General features: G+C 40.6%; 1 protein-coding gene across 3 annotated transcripts in view; it reads right to left on the reverse strand.

Moving 5' to 3' along the window:
* The window catches only part of KLHL2 (kelch like family member 2), a 59,984-nt gene extending 44,271 nt beyond the window's left edge, over positions 1–15,713 (reverse strand). For 2 of the 3 annotated variants that reach the window (XM_032108858.1, XM_032108856.1), the window contains exons 1-4: positions 15,543–15,713; positions 12,525–12,650; positions 8,230–8,336; positions 3,681–3,802 (exon numbers count right to left, since the gene is read on the reverse strand). In XM_032108858.1, coding sequence (XP_031964749.1) covers positions 3,681–3,802; positions 8,230–8,336; positions 12,525–12,650; positions 15,543–15,565 — 378 coding nt within the window. In that variant the 5' untranslated portion in view covers positions 15,566–15,713. Of the gene's footprint in view, positions 1–3,680; positions 3,803–8,229; positions 8,337–12,524; positions 12,651–14,746; positions 14,947–15,542 lie in introns of those variants that run through there. The other variant, XM_032108857.1, reaches the window with a different exon arrangement.

Genomic DNA, 15,713 nt, shown 5'->3' on the forward strand with positions numbered 1-15,713 from the left:
TTGTTGGTGTGACCTAGCCCACTGTGGGGCTGAAGCAGCGAGATGCCAATCAATCCCAGCCCATCCCCTGGATCCAGTTTCCTGAAGAGGCAGACTCAGAGGGTGGGTCGAGGGGTGGCTCAGAAGCCTAAGCCGCATCACCCCTGGGCGGTGCCCGGGTCCAAGCTGCCTCCCCCGGGTTGGGAAAACTCCCGGTTACTGGGTTGTTCACTGGGTCTCTGTTGTAACTCCCACCTCTCAGTTTCCCCCAGTGGTTCTTGTTAAATTGTATCCTCCCTTGGCTTGTAACTCATTGGTTGTTTTCCCCTTTCACCGCGGTTTTCAAAACTGAGGACAAGGCTCCGAGGACCCATCCCATCACAATCCCATCGCATTCCATCCCATCACATCAGATTCCAGCTTGTTCAGGTTGTGAAACTTCTAACAATAAACCTGTTAGGAGCCAGACCAGAACAGACTCTCTTCCCTCTTCCTTTGTCTCCAAGCTAACATGAGCCGATCCCATCGGATCCTGCCGTGTTCCCTCTGCCGAGAAGCCAGCTAGCTAGCCCAGCCAGCAGCTCTTTTCCTGATGCCGAAGTCGCTTCTGTGATGGGCAGAAGTAACGCAGCTGGACTCCCTCTGACCTGGGGCACGCCAGAGTTGGTGCCTTGAGCACCAAACCCTGCATTAACACTTCTCACAATTTACATATTTAAACCACACAGAAAGGCGGGAATTGCCTTTTGTCCCAGCTTGCCTCCTGGAAGGTGGAGGGGGCCTCGGAGCCTCCGCCGCTGGGTGGGGGAACTATCCCAGAGCCGCAGGCAGCTAAAACCAAGGGCTGCCACACAGCTAAACCCATCCAGCACGGCTCCCTGGGACCGGCGGGTCCCTCTCCTCTCCACACGGAGCCAACGGGAGCCGGCAGAGCCTCCTGTCTGCAGCCAGCACACTTCGCACTGAACTGAAGAGGACACCACGCAGCCAGCAGCACAGAGGGAGCGAGGCTTTCCCCACCGTAAAGCCTGAACAAGAACACTCTTCAACATGGCGGCTTCAGAGTCAGAGAGAAAGAGAAGTGAGTCACGTGGGACGGAGCTGAGCATGGCGACGGGAGAAAAGAGGGCGGTACCGCGATTCTCGTGAGTAGCTTAAAAACGTTCTTGCATGCCATGGTAAGAAACTGTAATATCACAAACTGTTTGTCTCTTTAATCCATTTGGAGTACACAAGGGGGTGGAGAATTCACGTGCGGCCCGTGGAAATTGTGAAGAGTGTCTATGCCAGGCTATATAGAAGCATTGAGAGGCTTTTAGAGATTTGTGGCGAAGAAAGCCTTTGTGTTCAGGCCAAAGTAACTCATCCTTAAAAAGATTAATAACCCCATGTGATGGCCCGTGTTTGGCAGTGTGAAGGAACTGTGAGATTTTTCATGGGGGAGATGTTTTACACCACAGCAGATTGTTTCTTTCAGGACGGGTCTGCTGTTGGTGGCAGTTTGGGAACCATGTGCAGCTGAAGAAGAAAACCCATTTTTCCTTAAGCATATGCCAGAGACTTATCAAGAACTGCAACACTGACTAAAATCCCATGTTCTGTTATCCTTTGTGCGAGTTGGGTAAAAGGAGGAAAGTGCTCGAAAGGGGGAGGGGGCTTGTTTTAATTTCTTGTTATTTCTCTTTACTTTTAATTCTATTAATAATAAAACTCTTTCTTTGTACTGCAACTGCTTAAGTTTTGTGCCTGCTTTGCTTTCTCCTAATTCTTATCTCACAGAGGGGAAATGAGTAAGTAATGGATATTTTGACCCAAAACCACAACACTTAATTGGTGTTTCCGCCCGGTTTACGAACTGAATCCACTACGACATTCAATACTAGTCATATTACAAGTATATTCACCATCAACATTAAATTGCAGCTATATTGGAAAAAAATCCAAACCCAACTTAGAAGCCCAACTTTTTTCTCAGTACTCAAGTAACCACAAACTTGTAATATCACTCACCAAGCCGTATTATTTATACTAACATTCTCAACATCATCAGATATCTATTTTCAGACAGATAACCAGGAGCCATGAAAATTAAAGCCCTATCACGCTCACGAGCGTTAAACCTGTGGATTTCTGGCCTTCAGCAACTCCTGTATGAGGAAGAAATGTAAGACTTTTCCTCCCCATTAACACTGAAGAGTCAGCATTGCCAAGGATGGGTGATAATGCTTCCTCCTAGGCAACACCTACAGCCAAAATACAGCAGGGCTGCTTGTTAAGTCCCTTCTGATGTTATGGATCAAATGTACAAGATTAGGGCCATTAAGCTCTGTCAGCAAGACAGAATATTCTACTTTAAGGACGAAAAGCCAGCATGATCGAGCAGCAAGAGGTCAGTTAGGGAATCTCTAACAGTTCTGGATTTGCTCAAGGTCTTCCACAGCAATACAGAGATTTGGGCAACCACCAAACTGGTAAAATACAACAGAATTTCAGTCATTTTTTTCACTCTGTACATTCATCATCAGACCAGAACAATTCTTTAAAAACGAGGATCCTTAAGAAACAAGTCCTTAAGAAAGACAAGAAATTAATCTCGTAGAATTAAATGACTTATGGTATGACCTAAAATATGGAAGGCTTAGTAGTAGGATATTTTGTTCCTAGATGGCAGTATTTCTCATTTTGAGAAATATTCAATCAAGCATGGCTAAAACAAGCAGATTCAGCAGCCAATAAAAAGCTATTAATTTCAGCCTAACGTCCAGTAAAAGCAACTAATTTGACAATACATAATTGCAACAGAAGTTTTCAATGCCAAATACAGCAACATGGTTTTGGCACCCTGCTAAAGCAGCAAAATAACTGCTAATAACCAGTTATTTGGCATTGGGCAAGAGTAGAAAGAGCATACGAGTATGAAGGAAAAACACAAGAAATAAATGTATCACCCTTTATGCGACTAGTTTTAAACTTACCAAACCTCTACAACAAATCTCAAAAGATACTGGAAGGAAAATCTACTCTGCCCATCTTAAGTCCATCTGGATTTAGGAAATATTAAATGCAGGAAGCTATGTTTTCGAAGCTTGTGTTTGTTTTATTCTAATTGAAGCTTCATCTAAAGGTACAGCCAGTTGGAAAAACTGATTAGCTCTGTGTGGGATGGACAAAACCTTCATGATAGATATTGGTTGATTTAATTAAAAAAAAAAAAAGGCAGTAGCTAAAAATTTCTGCACAGTTGGTCACTGGCAAGTTACAGAGATTGAGCAGGAAAAAGTACTTTATTGTGTAGGCTAAAAGGAAAGAAAATAAACAGGACAGCTTAATTGAACAACATGGTTTCACATTTAGGAATAAGTCTATGTTGTTTATGCAAATTGCACACAAGTATTAGAGAAGGGGTGGTACAGAGGTGGCTGACAGCATTAACTTTAGGCAGAGTAGACCATCTATTTTATTGCATTACATAAGGTTTGGTTGCAAAACCCATTAAAGTCAACTAACTCTTCATTTATGTGAATTGTCTTTGAATTTGACCCAGAATTTAAACAGCATGACTACTTGCTTTGTAAGCACAAGGTCTGAAAAAATTCCGGTTTGCAGATGAGATTTCCCATGTTGGAGTTGAACCACAGTGACAAAATAAATGACTCTGCACATTGCATCTCATTTGTTGCAGAAAATATTCTTACTCTTACCTGCACATTTTCTTCTGTAACTTGAATTTCAGCAGTGTAAATATAATCAATAAGCATCCTTAGAGTCCAGCCATCAACTTCCTTTATTCGAACTTTTTTTGCTCGGCTTTCACTCATCTCACCTACAAATACAGTTTATTAGTCAAGTAAATAAGACAGAAATACAGCACAAACGTAGAAGTTTAATAGCAGCAGAAATTTTGTGTATGAACAGTTGTGACAGTAGAAAAACTTCCATAATAATAATTTAATTTCTTTCTTTCCCTCCTTCTTCCAGTGAGAAAGGAAGATTTTGTTGTTACCATCATGCAAATGCTACCTTGGTTAATACTTTTAGTGCAGGTGACCTATTTTTTCCAGTGTACAGTATCAGGAAAATATTGTTACCAGACCTAAATAAGACACTTCAAATGTATACAAAAACATTTTTCTGGGAAAGCAAGCTATTAAAATACTCTAGCTTTATTAATTTCTGAATTGAAGGAGCATACCAAACATGGTCTGCAGTAAATTTCTTTAAATAAGAAAAGTTACATCCCCACAGAAGAATTAAGATACATATTTCTTTGCTTGCCTATTTATTATTCCCTTAGCAACTTCACCTCTTTTACAGATCCAATTTAACAGCTCAAACTCAAGCTAAGATAAAATGGTAAGCAAGGGAAAACTTGCTGGATCTCATTTTGTGGAGGCTGACATGTTGGCCATATGCCACAACCAATCTTCATAGAAAGGCCTGCAAAGTAACTTCCACCTTCCAAAATATGATGTTTCTCAAAGTGCAGTATCTTCTTTATGGCTGAAATAATTATCCAAATATATATTTTGAAGTAATGGCTATAACGTTCTTCATGACTTCCAGATCAGGTCATCCCAGATCTTTAAACCCTTCTGCACTGACCCACTGAGAAACAAAACATGAACTACAAAAGTTGTGTTGGAAGATATATAAAATTTGACTTTGGAAGAATATATCCCAATCTCTGAATACATTAGTTTCTTATTCTTCTATGTTGGATATTATTTCTTTCCCTTAGGCATAGGCATCAGTGATATAATAAATTTAATGTATACAACAAGAAAGACAAGATGGAGAAGTGAACAAGAACATGCTAACCACTGCTGGTATTTTCTTATGAAGTCATACACATTTTCACTGTTTGTTACCCTCAGGTCTCTAGGGTTGGTGTCAAACAATGCATTTTACCCAGTGCTTTCAGCAAAGGGATCATCACTGAGGAAATCTGTTACCATGCCTTTATTCGTGCCTTGTTTTTGAGCTGAAGGGTAAAGCATGGCATTGCAAATCAACCCTTTAAGTGACAGGAAGATCAAAAGACCATCTAGCCACATAAAAACCAGCAAAATCCAGCCCCCACAGAACTTTCTTCTTTCACCTGCACTTCTGAGACATTCCCCTACACCTTTGAAGGATGACTGCAGTACATTCCCTGCAGAGCTCTGTATTCCAAGTTTCTGCTTCTAGTTTGACACGGATTAAACCTATTGATCTTCAGAGCATGTAAGCTGCTACTTATTTATTATGCAAGCTGCTGTGGAGGTGGTCCTTTGGGAAAACTGTGTGTGTGGGAAAGCAGATTTTGATATTCTGCAAGCACACTAGGTTTGTTTTCAGATTTTGTGTCAAGGCTTTTAGAGTCATGGAGAGGCACCTTCTCTGTTTAAAAACCAAGCCCAGAATATAAAAATAAAAAACTCTAAACAAGAAAAAAAACCCAAAACAAAAAGCCCCACACCCAAACAACAACAACAACAAACCCCCACCAAAAATACTTGCTTCCAACTTTCACGTGAAACAGACATGCAATCTTACACCACTCTAGATCAATTCATATCTGTTTGATAGATCATATAGAGGAAACCATAGATGCACTCAGTAGGCAGTCTCAGTCTAGAATTCAACCTGCTGAAGAACTCAGTTTATGACTAGGAAGCAGCACCACCATGTCTCCACAGAGTTCTGAATGACAGGAAAGCATACTGTGAACAGAAAGAAAGCACTGAGCTGATCCAACCTCCCAAGCAGCAGCAAAGCATCAGCTGAGTTGAAGATACTAAAGGGGCTACCTAAAAAGCTTCTGTGGTTCCTCACAAAGTAATGAAAAGAAGGCTTTTTTCCTCTTTTTTTTTACCCAAGGATTTTACAAATGGAGAATGGAAGCGAGGAGAGCAGGTAAATCCCTAAGGATAACTGCCATTGCAGAAGAGAAAATTAAACTCAGGTCACCCATGTCTGAAGTCAGGCCTTATAGCCACTGAAGAGTCACTTCTCTGATGTTTTATAATCAATTCCCCTAAACATTTAAGTAGATTTAAACCATATTTCTAAATAATTCCACTGTATAAGAAGAAATATTCCTAGTAACATAGATTAAACGGCAGGGACTTTCTTCCCCCCCTCTCCCCATTAGGGCTACCATTACAAGTACAAATGGGGAAAAGGGAAAAAAAACCAGGCAGAGAGTTTGAACCCAGTTAATGCCATTTCCCAGCCTGCATTGCAGTAATACTTAATGACTCAAAGAATGATAGAATCAACCTGCAAATACATATCTAAATATAAGCTTCTAATTTCTAGTCAAGAAGTAACCCTAAAGCATACGAGTGCAATTTTTTTACTGTCTTTTCAGTCCGTGTTTTATTCTGGATGGAGGAAGATACTTTTTCATTTGGTTGTGGCTGGTTAAGGGATGAAATTTGCTTATTTGAACTTGCAGATTACTGGATGAGAATAAAAATCCACCTAAGAAGTGTGAATTCCGGGCTTCACGGAGAGAACAGTTACAATGAACTTCAGGATTTTTTGTGTGGGGAATGGCTGAAATGCACCAATGCCACAGCTAGGCTGTGCTGTAAGCAACCTATAAGCCTAGTATAAAATCTGTGGGTAACTCCTAAAGCCACAGATGAATTCTATTTAAGCTCCCACCAATTTGGTTTACTAACTACACAAACCTTGCCACAGATATGTTACTTAAACACTTCACACCCATTACTCAAGTGAGCGTTCCCACTTCCTGCACCACTGGGGCTAAAGAACACCTACATTTAAGAACATATAAGAAGTTAAAAATTTTAAAAGGGACTGAAGCAAGGGAAGAGAATATTCCAGTAATTCTACCTGGAGAGCAGCTACAGACACTGCTGCCCTGGCACTCTGAATGGGTAATAAACTTCTCCACAGAAAGGGCAGTTAGGGCAAGCAGAAATGTCTTAATCACAGAAAGCATAATAAAAAGCTATACTCTGAGTAAAGACTATATTCAGTGTGATAGTCAACAACAGTTAATCTTTAATACAGAACTAATATAAGAGGCTTGCATTTCTCTGCTACTAAGGTGATGAAAAGGAACTGTAGAAGCAGCTTTTTTCATTCTAATTTTGTAGACAGCAGTAAAAATTAAGAAGGAATTTATCAGTCACCCAGAATGTTTGTCTCAACCACAAATGCAAACTTAAAGAACTACTTGAGAAAGAGATACTTAATTTTACAACCAACTTCAAAGCATTGTTGTGTGACTCCACTTCTAGCCAGGATTATGTCAAAATATAAAATCAAGAATTATCAGTTCCTTCCACAGAACACAACAGTATTTCAAATTTCATCCATCTTGTTGCATACAATTAAAATTATTAAAACACCAATCTGTTTGCATATGGGCAGGCCAAGAGTCACATTTCTACCTCCATCTGAGCTGGTGGTCAGAAGCAATTCATTACAGAAAAGTCTTTGAATTTCAACAGTTGACAATAACTACAAAGCTGGCACGAGATTTGAGGAGGAATACACAAAACCTCAGAAGTTAATTTTAACATGCATTTAGCAGCATTCTTACTTTGACACTGAATTTCATATTATTTCAATGTGATTTGTAACCACGATGGAATTAAACCCACAGCACATGAATTTCAGCTGGAGGCTCCCATGAACCTATCTTAGCCTTGCAAGCCCTCAGCATTCCTGCTCTAGCAGTAAAGCAGTAACTTGGCCAGCATGGAGTGAGCAGAAGTAGAATCAAGCCTGTACAGAACAGTAGTGGCAATGATGCAGAGTACATGTCATGAAGAATTACCCTAAAAATACTGAAACATGCACTCCAGCTACAGGCTGCCAAAGCCACAGAAAGCTTTCATATCTACTAACAGCCTAGAGCACTCATGGTCTGAAGAACGTAGCAGCAAGTAGTTGTTAAAGGACAAAATTTACTCCAAAATTCACATGAAAGTTATTTTAACCTTCTCACTAGAGACTTAGAGGGTATATCAACTTGTCTATTCCTGGCTTAGTTAACATCTAATTTGTTAATTAAGGAGACTTTTTAAAGCATTCATCATGCTAACAAAGACTAAGTTGACAGTATGTCCTTAGACTGCAAAAAAAAAAAAAAAAAAATCATTAAGAACCCCAGATGTTCCTATTGGCTTATCTAAAAATCAAATTAGATCCTAAAAAGCAAAAGTCATGAAATTTTATGCTTTATACAGTTAGACTGGATTACAACATAGTAAGTATTGAAGCATTTGGTACCTGTAAACATGGCATGGAAGTAGGGGCTGCAGGCGGCTAACACAACTCTATGCGCTGCAATTTCCATGTCTTCAGCTACTATCGTCACATCACACAGCAAGTTTTGACTATTTAGAAATATCAGAGAAGGCAATTTCACGTAAGTGAACTACAACAGAAAAGTATATCATATCACACGCTATTTCTTTTCCCATGCCATCAAAAGAAGCAGGCAGACAATGCTGATGAAGCATTGTTTTTAAATGTGCTACACAACCACATGGCTATTACTCAATCAGATTACGGATGGTGCTTGGGTACACAAAATTATCTCAAAATCAAACAGCTGAATTGTGATTCATTACACAGAAGTTTTCTGCATTGAATAACCATCATTTGTATCAGCCCAATTTATAAATATTTTCTCTGCAAGTCTGGGCCCCTTTGAACAACTATGATAGAAAAAAAACAGAATTTAATAAACATAAGCACTAAAAAAAATTACATAAGAAATAAGGCTTTACAGACAACAAAGAATCCAAACTTCAACTGAGATGTCTGTGTCACATTACACTGGAAACTCATGCCTACTTAATTGTTCAAATCCACTACTCGATCTTTTCTATATTTACTGTTTTCCAAGTATTTTTCATATTCAGCCCATGCACACAATAGCAATTATTTTTTCCAGACTGAGCAGTTTAGAATTTATTATGGTTAACTTCATATCTTGCCTGACTTTGTATCTTCATTACATTCATTTGCATTCTTGTCCTTTGCGACTGTAATACATATTTCCTCCGTGTTCAGTTGCAGTAAAGTAACATCTCATTTATAACCATTCCTAACACAGGTGTTTCTAATGCAGTTTACAGCTATTGGCCATACCTCTTCCACTTAAGTACACACTTAAATAACATGTGTACTCTTTATAATCCAATTTTCTAGACTGAAAGAGGAGAGGGGGAGAAAAAAAAGAAAACACACCACAACATCAAAAGGCTGCAATTTCACAGCATCTAAATAGCCATAGTTACAGTTGCCTTTTATTTCCTGCTCATGCTAGCACTGTCCCTGCGGAGGTGGTATGCAATCCACAAAACTCAGAGCCACTGCAACAGAGGAAAGAGGGAAAAGTATGACGTAACAGAACATATTCCCTAGGGATGGAGCTAGAGCCATACACCAATCCAGTGATTTCTATTTTTACCTTTCCTGAATACATATTAAAGATTTTTAGATAGTTTGCAACTACCACACTGAGTTGTATCAAAGACAGGCAAGCAGCTGAATTTTGCTTGGACAGAACTAGAGCTCACAGGCAAACTGCTCAGATATTCACCTCAGTTCAAAAGAAAACTCTGTGATCTCTCAGTTCTGCAATCATTCAATTTTTATGAGCCCAGACTCAAGTAAGGTGGCTTTGTGGAGGTCACACACCAACAATTTTGGTGGCCACAGCTAACCTTTGGGGTCATATTGCAATCCTGGCATAACATTATCTTTCTGCTTTCAACTTTTAATATCTACAGCAACTACCTAAATCTCCTAAGTTTAGCCTGCAATATGGTTATTATCAAAAAATATGTACAATATAAGCTAATGACCATACCAGATGAAACACACAATTCACAGGACCTTGAAACAACCATTACATTTATTATAAAAAAATGGAAACAGAAAACTACACATAAAAGAGCATCGGATACCCAGCTTTATCACACACCTGCACCTATCCTGACAACAGGAACAAGAAGTTTTATACTTAGTTACACACAAATACTAAAGATAACGATGAAGCCAGAAGCAACAGAATTACATCAATGCACGGCTAGGGTTAACTAATTATATTGCACATATGTAGACCTAGTAACATCTCTAGTCTGGAACTGCATGAATATGCTCTGCATTACTAAAAGCTGACAAGCTAAAGAAACTACTGAAGATAAGAGCTTATAAACTTAATCATGTACTCTGCTGCAAGCATCTTGTGGCTTCCACAGGAACTCAGCACCTTCATTTCATGAGGGAGCATCAATTTTTTGTAGAAAAGGTTGTGTTCTGAAGTGGTATTGTACAAATTTGCTTGTATAGAGTGACTGAATGAGCAGAGCTGTGAGGGATACATCATCATGGTATAGAAAATGAGGAATAAGGGCAAGAAAGTATGCATTTAAGAATAACTGAGCAACTGTTTACCAGCTTGCAGGCTATTCTTCATTGGTTCATACAGAGAAAGTTCATTACCTCCATCTTCAAACGGTTTTGGTAAAGTCTTGTTTGTAAGAATGAGAATTTTAACAAATATAGGTAACATCAAATTCCACTGTGATAAAAGCAAATTATAATAAAGTGAAAAGATAGGTATCAAAGTGTAATTTTGTCATATGTCAAGAATTAATTAGCTATCCTAATGAGTTCTCCACTCAGTGTTGAGGTGATGGTGAGCAATGAAATGACAAAAAATACAAAGGACAAAATTGCTCAAAATTGTCAAAATTTGAAGGCACATAAAAACTCCTTAATGAGCTACTAGAGCCAGGCAACTTGACAGCAGCCCAAAATTTAATATAAACACACAGAATTAAGCATTCAAAACCAAGTGTATTTAAATGCTTAAGCAAATGATTTTTTCACTAGCTATTCACTTCTTGGAGAGCATACCCCTGCCAAATACCTGTTTGTGCTACATTAATGAAAAGAACTGAGATTGGCTACATTTTTAAAGTTGTTTCTAAATCAAAAATATCATTTACTTAATTAATATTAGATCTCTGTTTAGAGCAATGAAGTCTGAAACATTTTAAAGATATTTCTGCTTATTATTTCAAACAAATGAATGCAACTAGAAATGTTTATAATTTTATCTAATTACCACTTAACATCTTAAAAGCTGTACTCATCTCAAATAGTAAACATTCTTGCATTGACCACCTTATTAAATGAGAACTAGTTAAGGTTATATGGCGCAGCTCCTGCTCAAACTTTAAGTATTTATACATGCAAGGCAAAATTACTCAAATTGCTTCTACAGCAATTTGAATTTAGGTAACCATGGAAACTAAAGTATATTCTGAAAATAATCCATGGGCTTCAAAAATGCACTCCGCTGGAAGATGGCAAATCTTTTACTTGCAACACAGCAAAATGCAGGTAAGGTTTTTGCCTTCCAAAACTATCGCAAGATTCATTCTGGGAAACTTTCTCCATGTAAACTCTTGCTCATCCTCAGGAATTCATTGCTACCGACTCTAGCCAGGCTTTGTTATGCTCCTTGAGACACCATATCTGCTTACTAGGACACTTGAAAAAGCCAAGGGCATAACTTAGGTGAAACAACAAGTGTCAGTCTATGCAGCACATAAAGGTTTACCTATATAGAACACAGAAGATCAAAGGCAGAGGCATACTTTAAAAGGGTATCAGTTGCTGTGTTTCTTTCTGGTGAAGCCTCTCCAATTTTTAATTTTATACAGGAAATAACAAAGAACTACAGGATTTTCACAGCCTCCAGTACTGTCTCTGCTAGAGAAGTATTTTTATTTAATTTCTCCATTGTTGCTGCTAGTTATAGCACTGAATTACTGTCAGTGATAGCTGTGAGTCCTGATTTCCAGAGCTCAGTTGTGAGCTCTAATTACCAGCTGTCACAGTTTCCAACATCACTTCACCTACTCATATGTAAAATATAAATCAATATGGATGCTAAGAACACCATCAGAACCAGCCTCCCAGTTTTGCTGAAACCGATGGTAGTATCCCTCAAGGTCTTAGAAAACTTTATTGAGAAAAGTTACTTTCAACATTTGATTTGGGAGTTCATCAATTTCTCCCAGGGGGCAGGTAAAGGATAACTAAGAAAATGTACAGTCAGTTGGTTTATACTGTGACCTATGTCTCCAGACTAGAAAATTTTAGCATTTTTCTGGTTCACAGCCTACCAAGAAAATCAACAACATGCACACAAAGAGCCTAAGGCCCAACCAGAGTCACTTTTCATCTATCCAGGATCAACTACGTACAAGACAGGATCAGTAGCTGTAACTCCTTAAATACAATCTGTACGTATTTTTCAAGTCTCATAAAACTAGTTTTGACTAACTTATCAGGTGCAAAAATATACTGCATACATTACAGCTATCATCACATGGCTATCATTCAGCTATCACTTTATTGTATATTTAATCCTTCTCATCAGCTATACTTCTGAAATTGTATGTTCTTAATAAACGGACTACTATTATTAACTTCATAAGTGCAAATGAAAGTAAAAATGAACTATGGACTTCAGGCAGATGTATATGGTGAAGTAATACCTTCTTAATTCATTCATAACTTTAAAAGCTTTCTTCATGTGCCATGGATTTACTGTAATAGGACAGTGAATTTCGGTGTTATCATCTTTCAGATCCAAGGGCTTCTGATGGCAAAGTTTGGTACATCTGGAAAGAAAGAGTTAAAAAATAAAGTTAATACTTCTGCTAATCTCCAGTGCTGACACTTCTTATTCAGTTCACCTTCATCTTGGGGAGAAGAAGAAGATTTGCACATGAAACTACATCTTTACTCCAAGCAATTTCGGTATCCCTATTACCAAAGGTGTAGAGGAATAGATAGAATTCCCGTGGAAGTAGTAAGTTGGTGACTAACACTAGTGACGTTCACAGAGGCTAACAATAATCTCCCCTTCCCCTAAAGAAAACATGAAGATGTTTTCCGGTTTTGTGAATATTGTTTTATTTAGTTGAGAAATACTCTAGAATATTTCCAACAAGCTCTGAAGTGAGGGCAGAATTAGTTTGGGGAACTTTTGACCTAGTGCCCACACAGATCAGTGGCAGAATGCAGCAACCATCACCCCAGTCTCTTAATGCCTTTGCTGCCTGTGTAGTAAGAGCTTCTCTCTGCACTTCTACCAGGAACTCACTCACTGTTTCACACGGCTCCTAGTTCTCCTCTGACAGGAAGACCACACAATGACTACTGTAATTATCCAGGCTTTCCCTAGCAGCAGCATAAGACATGGGTGACTGAGAAAATGTGGGTAGTTCTGTATATTCACTCAATGTTTTGAAAAGCATGATGTACATAAGTGACCAGCCTCTTCATTGTTCTTACTCTCAAAGTCCCACTCCAAATAGCAAGAGAAGAACTAAGCAGTGTGAAAAATCCTTAACTCTAGCTACAATTAATGCTTTCTGTAAGACAGACCCAGGTTCTACGGACACTAACTTCTGTAGAAAAATTATTATATATGCTGCTCAGTCACTCAGACTGTCCAAACAGCAAGTGGGCTTTTCATGCCAAACCAAACCAATGAGTTTCCTGTTTACACTCACAATGTTGCTCTTACAAAGCAATCTGTGTTGTTGTGGCACTTAGAAAATGCTTAGCATCTTTATTTTACAGTACTGTAACTGATTCCTGAACCTGTATACTGGCAATAAGCAAAGGTACTTGATGGGGCCACAAACCCTGGTACATCAAAGATCTGATTTCAAATGAAAATTCAACCTTACTAGCATTAGGTAAGCACAGTCAAACTGAACATATTCAGTGACTCACATAACTGCAACCTCTCTTCTACTATACCTGAAACTTTTTAACTAGGCATGCCTAAAGAAGCTTAAAAGAAAAAATCCAACAAAAATTTAAGATTTTAACCTAGAACTCTATGTTCTGTGGACTACAATAGTGGAAAGCTAATGAGCTGGCTTTATTTTTCATTTTCCCAAAACTAGCTACAAAATCTTGGAGTAAAACAATACAAAATTGCATCAAATAACAAAGGAATGTAAAAAGTCTCCGTAAAACATTCACTAACCAAGTAACATCCATCCACAGAACTCTAACTACTACCAACTTAACACAGTGTACCATGAAACTGGTATGAATTAGAAGTTTCAAACTCAATTTTGAAAATTATACAATTCATTACTGAAAAGGGACAAATAACAAGCAGGAAGTCTGCATCAATCAAAAAAAAAGCCCCAAACAAGTTATTCAGCACATACATATGCTACATCACAGAGGTAAAAAAAGAAAGACATTCTATCTAGCAAACTCCTTTAGACAGGACGTTACTTTTCTACATTATGTGACATATGCTGTAATCAGAATTCCAAAAATTTATAGACAGAAATCAGTGACTGCAGAAAACATTCAAAACACCAAAGACCAGAAGAGACCCAGCTTTTAATTATACCACCGATTTACCAAGTCCAAGATAGAACACTTTTCATTGCAACTTTCTACATCCCAAAGCAATGCATCTCTATTTATCTGCATACGTATACAAGCTGTGTACACATCAAATACAGCTATGCAAGGAAAAGAAAAGTGATCGCAGTTGTCCGTAAAGAGCTGCCAAGCAACTTGGATTAGATGGAGGAGTTCCCATGAAGTGTAAATTAATTTGCTGAAATTTCATTAGCTTGTCACAAAGGATGAATTTGTTTTAAGGTAATGAAGCCTACAAAACCGTCAGTCATACACCTTCTGTTTTGGGAAGTGCCAGTCCGCCTGGAGTCTCTCTTACCATTTCACCGGTTGGGTCAGAGCTCTCTGCAACTGGTTTCCTTCGGTTTGTTCTCAAGAACCTCACCCACAGCGTGCCTGAAATCTACCTCCCGAAGGCACAGGATGAAGTTGCACTGAACCGGAGCCTGTGAAAGGACTGAGCCCAGCTGAGGTGCAGCTGGAGATGGTCGCCTGGAATGCATTGCCTGGGCACTGCCACTAAAAAAGATGCTTAACTAAATAACCAGAAAACCGGGAGTGAGATAAGCACGACTGCTGAGTCAAACAAGGAGTAATTTGGGACCACATATGGAGGAAGCAGAAGGAGTGAGGGGGAGGAGGGAGAAAAAGCCCGCCTGTCCCCACAAGCTGGAAGGCGCACGGGAAGGCGGCGGGGCGGGGGTGCCGGCAGCGCTGCCCGCCCGCGGGAGCGCCCGCTCCCCCCGCCGCACGGTGCCCGCGGCCGGCACCGCAGCGACACAACCGGGCATCTCCGAACCCCGGGCGGCCGCGCTGGCCCGCCGGGCACCGGTTCCGCCACCAGGTCGCCGACACGACCCTCCCGCCGGCGCTGCCCCGCGGCCGGTTCCGAGCGTCCCCCATCCGCGGACACCGCTTCCCCCCCGGCGACGAGGGGCCCGGCGGGGCCGACCGGGCTGCGGAGCGCCGTGGCACCTCCGCCCGCTGCTGCGCCGCCCCAGCCCACGGACCCCACAGCGCTCCGCTCCGCACAGCCGTCCCGGCGGGCTCCGGGCGCCCGCCTGCCTCCCCGCCCGCCCCGCCGCCGCCGCCGCCGCCGCCGCCGCCGCACTCACACGGGCGGCAGCAGCATCTCCATCGCGGCTCCGCTCGGGCTTCCTCCGTGCAACGCGGGCGCGGCGAGCTGCCGCCAGCACCATGCCAGCTGCGCTGCCCCGCCGCAGGTGCGGGGAGCGGCTGAGCCCGCCCGGCCGAGCCCCGCCGCCGCCGGGAGCCGCCGGCGCTGC

Source organism: Corvus moneduloides, chromosome 5, assembly GCF_009650955.1.
Source record: "Corvus moneduloides isolate bCorMon1 chromosome 5, bCorMon1.pri, whole genome shotgun sequence".
NCBI lineage: Eukaryota > Metazoa > Chordata > Aves > Passeriformes > Corvidae > Corvus > Corvus moneduloides.